At 48.0% G+C, this 12,994-nt stretch overlaps 1 protein-coding gene across 1 annotated transcript in view; it reads right to left on the bottom strand.

The window, feature by feature from the left end:
- Positions 1-12,994, bottom strand: part of LOC144752426 (uncharacterized) — a 1,170,660-nt gene that overhangs the window by 535,269 nt on the left and 622,397 nt on the right. Inside the window, exon 27 of the mRNA XM_078640356.1 lies at positions 3,928-3,981. Within this exon, the coding sequence (XP_078496482.1) occupies positions 3,928-3,981 (54 nt within the window). The remainder of the gene's footprint in view (positions 1-3,927; positions 3,982-12,994) is intronic.

Consider the following 12,994-nt stretch of genomic DNA (forward strand, 5'->3'; position numbering starts at 1 on the left):
AAGCCATCAACAGCCAACTCGCCACATTCATTGAAGAACACAACATCCTCGACTCCTCCCAATCCGGCTTCAGAAAAAACCACAGTACGGAAACCGCCCTCCTCGCCGCAACAGACGACATCCGCACCTTACTGGACAAAGGAGAAACAGTAGCCCTCATCCTCCTCGACCTATCAGCGGCGTTCGACACAGTCTCCCACCGCACCCTAATACGCAGACTCTACGATGCAGGAATCCAGGACAAGGCCCTCGACTGGATCTGCTCCTTCCTCTCCAGCAGGACGCAGCGTGTCAGACTCCCCCCTTTCCTCTCGGACCCCACACCTATCACCTGCGGAGTCCCCCAGGGATCCTCCCTCAGCCCGACGCTCTTCAACGTCTACATGGCTCCACTTGCCCCCATCGTCAGAACCTACGGACTCAACATCGTGTCATATGCAGACGACACCCAGCTCATCCTCTCCCTATCCAACGAGCCCAACACCACCAGACGCAACTTTCGAGAAGGCATGGAAGCCGTCGCCAAATGGATGAAAAACAGCTGCCTACAACTAAACACCAACAAAACAGAAGTACTCATCATGGGCCCAAACCCCGACGCCTGGAGTGACACCTGGTGGCCCACCGCCCTCGGAAACCCGCCAACCCCCACAGACCACGCACGCAACCTGGGAATCATCCTGGACTCCGAGCTCAAAATGGACCGCCAGATCAACTTTGTCTCATCTTCCTGCTTCCACACCCTCCGCCTCCTTCGTAAGACCTTCAAATGGATCCCCCTCGAACACCGAAAGACAGTCACTCACGCCCTGGTCACCAGCAGACTCGACTACGGCAACGCACTCTACACCGGAATAAACAAAAACCTCATCTGCAAGCTACAGAACATCCAGAACGCCACCGCAAGACTGGTCCTCAATCTGCCAAAACACTGCCACATCTCCCAGCACCTGCGCACACTCCACTGGCTCCCCGTCGAGGCGAGAATCACCTTTAAGATGCTCACCCACGCACACAAGGCCCTCCACGGCACCGGACCAGCATACCTGAACAGCCGACTCAAATTCCACGCACCCCAAAGGACCCTACGATCAGCCCAGCTTTCCTACGCTGTGGTCCCCCGCACCAGAAAGACCAGATCGGGAGGCCGCTCCTTCTCCTTCCTCGCGGCCAAAGCATGGAACGCCCTTCCGCTCCACCTCAGACAGACAACATCGCTCCCCATCTTCACAAGAAACCTCAAAACCTGGCTCTTCGACAGACCCCCTCCTTGATGGAATGGAACCTGCACCCCCCCAACCCCCCCCCACCCCTAGCGCCTTGAGACCCTTACGGGTGAGTAGTCGCGCTTTAACAAACTCCTGATTGATTGATTGATACCCCGGTTTTTATATGCCTTGCCGAACTCCTTCGATCCCGTAACCCCCTCTTATTTTAATGAGATAGAATCGTTGCAGCATCAACTTCTCTGGGCCGGGAAACCGCGGATCGCACTATCCAAATTGATGTTACCCTGGTATGATGGTGGGATTGGATTGCCCAATATCAGGAAATATTACTGGGCCTCCCAACTAGCCCCTATCAATCATGCGATCTATGGCTCTCCGGCTGACCCCGGGTTTGCCATGGATCGTGGCCAGTTGCCGGGGGGTGAGTACACTAGGGTCTTGTATGCTAGACGTGGCAGGTTTCCTCTGCTGCGTCCGACGTCGGTTTCGACGCGGGTGTGGCATGAGGCTAACCGAGCTCCCAAATGGGAGGGTAAGATAACAATGGCCACGCCATTGTGGAACTCGGAAGCTTTGGGTGGTCTGTGGAAGTCGAAGGGTTTCGATCGCTGGGACCTGATTGGTATCTCGCAGGTCCGAGACATGTGGGGTAAGAAGGGGATATTGACCTTTGAGGAATTATAAGCCAGACACCAACTGAATGAGAGTGAGCGGGATCGCTATTTACAAATTAAGCATGCACTGGCGGCGGCTATCCCATGCAATGTGAAGCCGCCGGTGGCCTCTCTGCTAGAGGATCGAATTTTGGATGGGTACCTTCCTACCAAGACGATTCCTCTGGTTTACAAGAAATCACACTGAGGATCCCCTGGTGAAAGTCCGGGAACAATGGGTTGCAGATGGCTTGGTTTTGGATGACGAAGACTGGGGGGAGGCTGTGTCTTCCCCTCGGAAAGTGGCAATTTCCATGAGACTTCGTCTGGTGCAGCTTAGGATTCTTCACCGGTCCTACACCACGGGTCCAGGGTTGTGTCGTATGGGGCTTGCTTCAAATGCAGATTGCTGTAGGGGATGTGGTATGATTGGAACGTTTTTGCATATTTTGTGGGAGTGCCCGGAGATCTATAACTATTGGATCAAGATTCATGAGAAAATGAGTGAGGTGTGGGGAGTACAGATTGCACTTGAGGCACGCCGTTGCCTACTTAATGTATGGGAGCCTTCCGACCTCTCGAGCCATGGTAAACTTTGGGTCACTCTCGCATGTATGGTTGCCAAGCGAAACATCGCACAATTATGGGGTGCTGGTCGAGCTCGTCAGCTTAGGAAATGGATGGAGGATCTTGATTGGTGTATGTTTTGGGAGAGATCCGTGTATGTGGCCAGAGGGAGACCCCGCAAATGGGGGAAGATATGGGAGGCTTGGAATGCTTACCGTGGGGATATTTGTACGCCGCCAGAAATAGATCCAGTTCGGGAGGACATGGGTGTAACCTGAGCCCACTTTTGACACTCCTTCATAATTCTGTAATGTTGGAATCTACATTTTCCGATTATGATTTGCGGATACCTATGGCACGGTGGTCATATTTATTTGTTTTTGTTGTTTATGTTTAATAAAAAGATTTTAAAAAAAAAAATTTGGGAATCGCATAGAAATGGGCTAGCAGCCTTGACCTGTTCAGGAGATTCATAAAGCCAATGTCAGGAAGGAGATCAATAAATTCCAGACAGCATTCAGCAGCTTTTCAATCGGTTCTGGTAATTGTGTCCAAGCAAGAATTTTATTTGTAATTTGGCCTTCCACATTGCCACCTGTTCTTACAAATATCGGAGTGAAAGGATTAAGGCTGGGAGCTCTCCCAGGTTCCTCTGGGGAACTAGTACATTGGCTCCCTGTCTGGACAGTGCCCAGACCTTGTACGGAATAGTCGAATTTCGTGGCTCAGGTGCAATGTGCGACTGCAGTCCCCTGGCAGCTCTTCTTATGAATCTACATTTCTCCTTAGATTGTCTTTTAGGCTGCACTTGATGCTTTGTCGCTTCACTGTGGTCACTGTGGTCATCTGGTCCCTGGCCGCCATTACACTGCAAAGCTGTATTGTTCTTGGGAAGCATTATGTCATTACGTTGCTTGTATTGATTAAGCATTTAATGGAAGAGTTGGAGGTTGAATCTTGGGCGGCCATGATCTCCATTGTATCGGAACTTGCCAAGCTACCACTTGGGACAGCTCAATTGTTATGTCTCTTAGGATTGGAGAACAGCCACTTTATCGAATATACTGGGAGGGTTGGATTCTTCTTTGACTTTATTTTTGGTTTACCTTTCTTCCTGTTGCAATTTTTGCACTCTTTCCAAAATTAGTTAGCAATACAGTACTCCGAGGTTACAGGCTGCATTGACAATAACCGTGGTGCAGCTGCATCTGGCTTTGTATCATTATATTTCTATAGATAGATAGACAGACAGACAGACAGACAGACAGACAGACAGACAGACAGACAGACAGACAGACAGATAGATAGATAGATAGATAGATAGATAGATAGATAGATAGATAGATAGATAGATAGATAGATAGATAGATAGATAGATAGATAGACCGGGAGTATTTCAGAATTCATCATGACAATCAAGCAAGAATCTATGTTCCAGAAACATACACAAGGCCTTAAACTGTACACAAGCTCTTTACCCTGTTGCCTCTGGGACCAGCTATTCCTTTTGGGCCATCAGGTCCACGGCTGCCCTACAAAACAAAAGAGGTAACCCAATTATACCACAATTATTATTCAACGTGTCCAGAACTACACATAATTTAACACTGCAAATCCTTATTAGAAAAAGACATCATGGACCTGATGTTTACGCAAATGTGTAGCATATTTAGAAAGTCCACTACTAAATCATGGTATCTGCAACTTTTGCAGCTGGTTGACTGAGTCATCAAGAGTCGGGACGGATTAGTTACTTACCTGTAATCCTAGTTCTCTTCCAGGGGTATCCTCATCAAAGTCATAAGCATTAGAATATTCCCGCCCATGCGCGGGACCCCGGAAACACTATATTATATGTGCCCCACATATATATACTCATATATATATATATATATACATATATATATATAAACATGCAATAGCAGCCAAATCACATCAGAGCTGAAATATGCTGTGAAGAATTTCCACCATACATGAATAATATGCATTAGAAACATGAGAAACAACACCAAAGATTGTTTAGAAACTGTTTTAATGCTTAGGCATCAGTAGAAATTCTTATAACTCCCTGAAAGCATAGAAAGTTCCCAGGCTGCATTGCAAACACACAGTCTAAAAAGACTGAAAAGCTAACCTGTAGCTGAATACAAAAAAACTGACACCGTGCCTTTAAGGCACCCATGACCCCCGGTATCCCATCATGCCTCAGGAGTGACAGTTAGGTCAGTTGTTCTTTTCGGAGACTGAAACAAACCCAGTAACAAAATAGGTTAACAATATCTCCTTATTAAAGAATATCCTTTGCCCGGGTAGGCGGGAGGGTTGCTTATTACTTTGATGAGGATACCCCTGGAAGAGAACTAGGATTACAGGTAAGTAACTAATCCTTCTCTTCCAGGGGATCCTCATCAATAGTCATAAGCATTAGAATAGAATAGCGAGCCTCTCCTCTTCCCTGCGGGAAAAGGAATGACAAGACAGTAATTTCATCAACAAGCCTGAGCAGGCTATAGGCTACCCAAACAGATTTCTCAAGGAGGCTTGCCCTACTTGAGTATCGGCCCTGGAATCAGATTCGAGACAGTAATCCCTCGTAAAGGTATGAACCGATTTCCAGGTTGCAGCCTTACGTATTTCTGACATTGGAATGTCATGTAAGAAAGCTACTGTAGCGGCTTTCCCTCTAGTGGAATGCGCTTTGGGTGAAACCAATTGCCTGCAAGCTGATAGGCCAATTTAATGCAAGAGACAATCCATCTGGAGATGGACCTCTTGGCTGCTGGAAAGCCCGTCCTCATTGAACCATAGTTCACAAACAGTTGATCCGTTTTCTTGATCCCTTTAGTCTTTTCCAAATAGAACTTGAGCACTCTCTTAAGATCCAAGGAGTGCAGTGACCGCTCGGCTGGGGTCGTAGGATTTGGAAAATAAGAAGGGAGGGAAATGGACTGATTTATATGAAAATCAGAAACCACTTTAGGCAAGAAAGATGGATGAGCCCTCAGGACTACTCTATTGTGGTGGAAAACAGTATATGGTTCCTTCGCACAGAGCGCTTGTATCTCGCTTACTCTGCGCGCTGAGGTAATCGCCACCAAAAAGGCCGCTTTCCAAGAGAGATGTTGCAAGGAGGCCTTGTGGATGGGCTCGAAAGGAGGAGACATTAACCTGGATAGAACCAGGTTCAATTCCCAAGGAGGAGAAGGATTTCGCACAGGGGGATACACTTTTTTCAACCCCTGGAGGAAGTCCTTAACCATAGGAACCTAAAAGAAAGAAATCTGGTTAGGTGATTTCCTGTACGCTACTATGGCTGACAAATGCACTCTAATGGAAGCATATTTCAAACCAGAAGTTGCCAAGGAAAGGAGGTATGGCAGGATTACCTCCTCCTGCCCTTTAGTCGGATCTAAGTGATGATCCCTACACCATATGTAGAACCTTTTCCACTTCAACGCATAAGACGCTCTTGTGGAAGGTCTCTTAGCCTCCTTTAAAATGTGCATACATTCGGGAGGCAGGTTCAGATGCCCATATTGCAGGACCTCAGGTGCCATGCTGTCAGGTTCAGTGATGAGAGGTTGGGACGTAGTATCCTCCCGTTCATCTTGCTCAACAGGTCTGGTTTGCAAGGAAGTCGTCTGTGTGGACACACAGACAGATGCAGCAGGTCCGGGTACCACCACTGTCGTGGCCAATCCGGAGCTATCAAGATCATCTCCATGTCCGACCTGAGGAGCTTGGAAACTACCTTCGGAATCAGAGGCAGGGGAGGAAACACGTAAGCAAATGTTCCCGACCAAACCATTAGAAGAGCGTTCCCCTGCGTCCCTGGCCGGTGGAATCTGGACGCGAAGGCGTGGCATTTTGCGTTTTCTTCGTCCGCAAACAAGTCTATGGCTGGACGACCCCAACAATGAAAAAGCTCTTCTACCACTTTGTCGTTTAGCACCCAGTCTGGCTGATCTTCGAAGTGCCTGCTGAGTGCGTCTGCTTGGGTGTTTAACTCGCCTGGAAGGTGCACCGCCACCACTGAAAGGTTTCGAGAGAGAAGCCAGTGCCAGATGGTTTGAGCCTCCCGGGAGAGAGGGCGTGACCGTGTGCCTCCTTGTTTGTTCAGATAGAACATGGTGGTTGTATTGTCTGTCTGAACTAAGACTGAGTTGGACTCGATCGCTGGAAGAAAAGCTTTGAGAGCTAGAAACACCGCTCTGAGCTCCAGCATGTTTATGTGGTACGTCCGCTCCTGTGCAGACCACTGACCCTGAATCTGAAGGGGACCCATGTGCGCTCCCCAGCCTTGTAGAGAGGCATCTGTCACTATAGACTGGGTTGGTAGTGGCTGGTGAAAAGGCACTCCCACTAGCACATTCCTGGTCCGAGTCCACCATTTGATGTCATCCTTCGCTGCTTGGGAAAGAGTGATACGTTCTTCCCAACGTCCTGTCGCCTGGTCCCACTGGTCTTCGAGAGCCTGTTGTAGAGGCCGCATTCTCAGTCTGGCGTTCGGGATGAGAAAAATGCAGGACGCCATGGAACCCAGCAGGGAGGCTACCTGTCGGACTGTTGGAAGCCGAGACTCTAATAGAATCCCACACTTCTGCCTCATGGAAAAAAGTCTCTCCTCCGAAGGAAACGCTTTTCCCAATTTTGTGTCCAGAACGGAGCCTAGATAGTGGATGGACTGTGTCGGCCGCTGGACTGACTTCACCAGGTTCACATGGAGACCGGGCCTGTGCAACTGGTGTAGGCAAAGTTGCAGATCGTGCGTTACCTGTACCGGAGACGGGTCCTTTAGGAGCCAGTCGTCCAGGTATGGGTAGATGAAGAGTCCCTTTTTGTGAAGAAAAGCTGCCACCACTGCCATGCACTTGGTGAAGACTCGTGGTGCGGACTTGAGTCCGAAGGGTAGCACCTTGTACTGGTAGTGTTTGCTTCCTACGACAAACCTCAAGTACTTGCGATGCTGCAGAGCAATCGGAATGTGAACGTATGCATCTTGCAGATCCACCGAACACATCCAATCTCCGGCTTGAAGATGTGGGCATATTTGGTGAAGAGCTAACATGCAGAACTTTTCTCTGACGATGACTTTGTTTAGGAGACGCAGATCGAGTATAGGTCTGAACTTGTCCTCCTGATCTTTTTTGGGGACAAGAAAGTATCTGGAGTAGACTCCCTTTCCTCTTTGAGAGGGAGGAACTTCCTCTATAGCTCTTTTTTGTAGGAGGACTGTCACCTCTCTTCGGAGCAAGCTCAGGCGGTGAGGGCAAGAGTTCTTTGGAGGAATGCTTTTCGGGAGCGCACGGAAACGTAGCCTGTATCCATTGCGCAGTATATTCAGCACCCACTGATCTTTCGTGATGCTGACCCACTCTGCCAGGTGTTGTGAAGCACTTCCTCCCACTGGAGTGGGTAACGGCGCCAGAGGAAGCCACTGATCAAGCCTTTCCTCCTCTCGTGGTGGTAGAGGACTGCTGGTGACCTCCTGTACCTCTGTTGGATTTGCCTCGGAACTGGGATTCTCCCTGGTTCTTATTCTGGGACCACTGAGGGGTTTGAACCCTCTGTTGAGCCCCTCTCCCCCTGTTGGTCTTAAAGCGGCGTTTGAATTATTTTTTCTTCTCCAAACCCACCGCTTTTACCGTATCCAGTTCAGTCTTCATACGGGTCATCTCTTCGTCAGCATGTTCTCCGAAGAGAGAGGAACCCGAAAAAGGAAGATTAAGGATGCGATGCTGAGCATCCGGCTTCAGCCCTGTGAGGCGCAACCAAGCCAATCTCCTGGCACAAACCCCATGTGAGTAGGAATGTGCCGCAAGCACTGCACCGTCCGCTGCTGTGCTTATCATCTGGTTCGCCACCAGACATCCTTCTGTCATAGTTTCTTCGAAGTCCTTCTGGTCTTCCTTCGGCAGTTTGGACTTGAACCTTTCCATGGAGTCCCATAAGGATCTGTCGTATCTACCCAGCAGTGCGGCCGCACTGGAGACCTTCAGTGTGGAGGCAGCTGAATTGCAAACTTTGCGACCCCACGAATCCTGAGATTTGCTGTCCTTATCTGGGGGGACTGAGGAGGAAGCAGCAACTGCATGCGTCTTCCTCGCCGCTGCCACTATCACAGAGTCTGCTGGAGGGTCAGATTTTACAAAAACTGGGTCAGAAGAAGCCGGCTTGTATTTCTTCTGTATGCGGGCTGGCACCGCTCTGATGGCTGCTGGAGTTAGGAAAACGTCCTTGACCGGATCCATAATCCCCGGGACTAAAGGCAGCAGTGGACGAGAGATAGATTTTTTGTGCAAAGTTTCAAAAATTACTGTCATAGTAACCTGGGGAACAGACATTTCAATGCTCAGCTTCTGAGCTCCTCTTTGCAGGACATCCAGATAAGTGCCAATGTCATCCACTGGAGAGGATCTAGAAGTAGGACTATCCGTCAACGTGGGAGGGTAATCCCTCTTGGAAGACCTGGTAGAAGAGGTAGATGAAGTAGACGGAGTTCTTCGACGTCTACGGTGAGCACCGTGCCTCCTCTCAAGTGATCTTCTTGGGTGCACTTCTCTTCTAGGAGAGCGAGATCTGACCGGATCCTGTCTTCTTGGTGAACGAGATCTGACAGGTTCTTCTCTGGGAGATCGGGATCTCACCAGATTTTCCCTTCTGGGAGAGTGAGATCTGGTTGGTCTTCTCACAGGTGATTGGTCTGCTTGGCGCCTGGGAGGACTACCCCTGTCCACTTCATCCACCAGTCTCTGGAGAGGAGATCTGTGTTGCGGACTGACGTACTCTTGCATACGTTTGGTAGCCCCTGATTCTCGCCAATGGTCCAATGACTTGTACCATCTGGGTGACAGTCTGACCTCCGCAGCCGACGGATCTGGCTGACGCACCGGAGATCTGAGGACAGGACTTCTGGACCTTGAGGATGTAGTTGAGGAGCCAGAAGACTGTGAAGTAGAATGACGAGAAGCTGACTCCGTAACCATGATCACAGAGTTTCTTGACGACGTTCGAGCCCTTTCTGAATGTCTCGACGTCGAGCGTTCTGGCGTCGTATGTTTTTCTCTCGACGTCGGACGCCTCTGGGGAGTCGGCGGGTCCAACAATCTCGACTTCGAATGCCTCGACGGCGATCGATGCGAGGATCTATGGTCTCTCGACGCCGAACGGCGATAACCAGCCGTCGACGGAGCCCTCTCTCTCAACGTCGAACGACGATGACCAGCCGTCGACGGAGCCTTCTCTCTCGACGTCGAACGGCGATGACCAGCCATCGACGGAGCCCTCTGTCTCGACGTCGAATGTCTGTGCGATGACGGCGGAGGAGTATTGGTCACCCTCGACGCCGAGCGTCGACGAAACGCCGACGGAGACTGCGTCCTCGACGCCGATCGATGTTTTACTATCGACGGCGAAGGGGTCTTGGTCCTCGACGCCGAACGTCGTTTCTTAGACGACGGCGGAGGAGTCACACTTCTCGACGCCGGTCGTCGCCTGGATGACGACAGCGGAGGAGTGACCTCCCTCGACGCCAATCGTCACCCGGTTGACGAAGGCGGAGGGGCCTTGGATCTCGACGCCGACCGTCGCCCGGTTGACGGCGGCGGAGTCACATTTCCCGCCGCAGATCGTTGCCCGGTTGACGATGGCGGAGGGGATTTCGACGACGGAGCTGAATTCTTCGACATCGTCGACGTACGTGGTCTTCTTTTCTACGGCGAGCCCGCCGTCGACGGTAGTTTTGAAGATGAATGACCCACTGGTGGCTCTTTCCTCAGCGCTAAGCCTGACGCTGAAGCTGAAGGGTGTGAAGACTTCTCTTTTGAAGATGTTCTAGCCTTCTTGGAGCCCTTCTTCACCGGAGACCTTCCTCTGGATGACCTGTGAGCCAGGCCATAGATGCGAATTCTCTCCCTGTCTTTGAGAGTTCTTCCTGACAGGTGCTCGCAGTGAGGACAGGTGCCTGGATCATGTTCTTCAGGCAGACACAGGATACAAACGTTGTGGTTGTCTGATTTTGCCTTCTTGTTGCCACAAGAAGGACATTTGTCAAAAAGTGAAGGCATTCTCAGCTGAAAATGCTCACTAAACTGACTTAAAAAGACAGTTTATTACTTGACTAGATGTAAAATGTCAAAGTAATTAGAAAAAGTTGTTAAGAATGAAGTAATTTTCTGTCAGAAAACAGAAATTAGTGGGGCTGTGTTACCAGGATCCTTCCTGAAGGAGCCGGAAAGAACAACTGACCTAACTGTCACCCCTGAGGCATGATGGGATACAGGGGGTCATGGGTGCCTTAAAGGCACGGTGTCAGTTTTTTTGTATACAGCTACAGGTTAGCTTTTCAGTCTTTTTAGACTGTGTGTTTGCAATGCAGCCTGGGAGCTTTCTATGATTTCAGGGAGTTATAAGAATTTCTACTGATGCCTAAGCATTAAAACAGTTTCTAAACAATCTTTGGTGTTGTTTCTCATGTTTCTAATGCATATTATTCATGTATGGTGGAAATTCTTCACAGCATATTTCAGCTCTGATGTGATTTGGCTGCTATTGCATGTTTTTATATATATCTGTATATATATATATATATATATATATATATATATATATATATATATATATATATATATATATATATATATATATATATATATATATGAGTATATATATGTGGGGCACATATAATATAGTGTTTCCCGGGTCCCGCGCATGGGCGGGAATATTCTAATGCTTATGACTATTGATGAGGATCCCCTGGAAGAGAATCTAGTGTGACACTGGTAGTGGTTACCTGTCTTGGTGAAAAACCCAGATTGTTTGTGCCATTGTGTAGCTTAGGCAACCAATATCAGTGTTGTTGAGTTCGAGTGGGAGTCAGACACTGAGAATGTCGAATATGGCGCCTGGGTAAAATACCAGTTTATATATGGGAATCAGCAGACAATTTAGGGTAGTTTAAGACAAAGGCGTCAGCACCCAAAGTACAAACTACAGAGCTGATGGATTAACCTGGCCACACAAGAGGGAACAAGAAATTTTTAATCGTCTATTTTTACGATTTTATAGAATTTGCAAAAATTGATGGATGTTTTAAGAAAAATGGAAGTGGTAGTTGATACAATGAGAAGGGTTACTTCATACCTAGTAATAAAGAGTTCTGATCGAATAAATAATTAATAAGCAACACATTGTATACAGAAACTGATTATTGTTTATCATTCTTTTGTATTCGTTTTGTCAGATTTGAAGTAAATGTTACAAATGTGCATTTTAAACTGATGCTGAACTACAATAAAAAGATTCAAAACTAGGGCACCACACGACACTTTGGGTTTCTCTGTAACCTATTTTCATGAGCATGGGGCTAGTATTGGGATCATCTACAGAACGTGATTCTCTTTGGGCTGGACAGGCCTAGTTAGCCTGGGCAGTGCATCTCATCACGTTTCAAAGGTTGTTTCGCACTGGTATTTCCATGAACATGAAGAAAATGGTCTTAAAATGTAATCATTTCAGAGAATTGGAATGCTGTGACCCCTATTGGTTGCAACTGGCACCTTCTGTCAAAAACTAGTCTGGCAAACCACATCTGAATACATTTCTGTATTTACTCAGGTAGCTGAAAAGTGTGAAATCTGTGTCTACAAAACCCAGTGGCCTGTCATTTAATTGAGGCACATGCATCCATGACCTTGCGAGGAAAAGGGGATCCACTAACAGCCATGATGCAGATATAAGAAAACAAGTTAATTACCTGTAACTTTGGTTCCCCAGTATTGGTAACGTTCATAGATTCCCATAGTTTGTATCATTCCCAGTCGTCGGAATGGGAGTCTCGGTAACAAAATAACATAGCAGTAGGTACAAAAGAGAAAGAAAAAAGGCCTAGGCCCCATTCCCTTCTGTAGCATATCCGCCTATTTTTGTAAAAGAGACCAAACTAAGCCTCAGTCAATCAGAGGAGCCTCACCCCATAGAACCCTCCTGAAGGAACCTCAGAGCCTCAGATTTTCATAGCCGTTGTGTAACAGTAACCACATCTGCTGAAGGCTGAGCTTTCCCAGGGTAGGAGGGTGGGTGCATGGGAATCTATGAAAGTTACCAATACTGGGGAACCAAAGTTACAGGTAAGTAACTTGTTTTCTTGCCCCAGTATTGGAACTTTCATAGATTCCCATAGATTGTATCAGAGTAGCTAGCAGTAAGAAGCAAAGCACATTTTGTAACATGAATAAAGAAACATGTTTGTATCCTTATCAACATGAATGATGGAGGAAATAATATACTAAAATAACAACTTGTATCAACAGTAAATACAAAATGTGCAGAAATAGGAAGGAGGGAAAGTAGGGAAAGCTCACCCATTAGTGGAAGAGGTTCTTCAGGGACTGCCTGGCCCACAGCTGTGTCTTCCTGTGTCAAGGATTCCAGGCAGTAATGCTTCGTAAAGGTGTGCACGCTGCTCCAAGTCGCAGCTCTGCAAATGTCTCTGATGTGTACTCCCGCAAAGAGAGCTGTAGATGAAGCCACGGGTCTTATGGAGTG

The sequence above is a fragment of the Lissotriton helveticus genome, chromosome 5_1 (genome assembly GCF_964261635.1).
Source record: "Lissotriton helveticus chromosome 5_1, aLisHel1.1, whole genome shotgun sequence".
Taxonomy (NCBI): domain Eukaryota; kingdom Metazoa; phylum Chordata; class Amphibia; order Caudata; family Salamandridae; genus Lissotriton; species Lissotriton helveticus.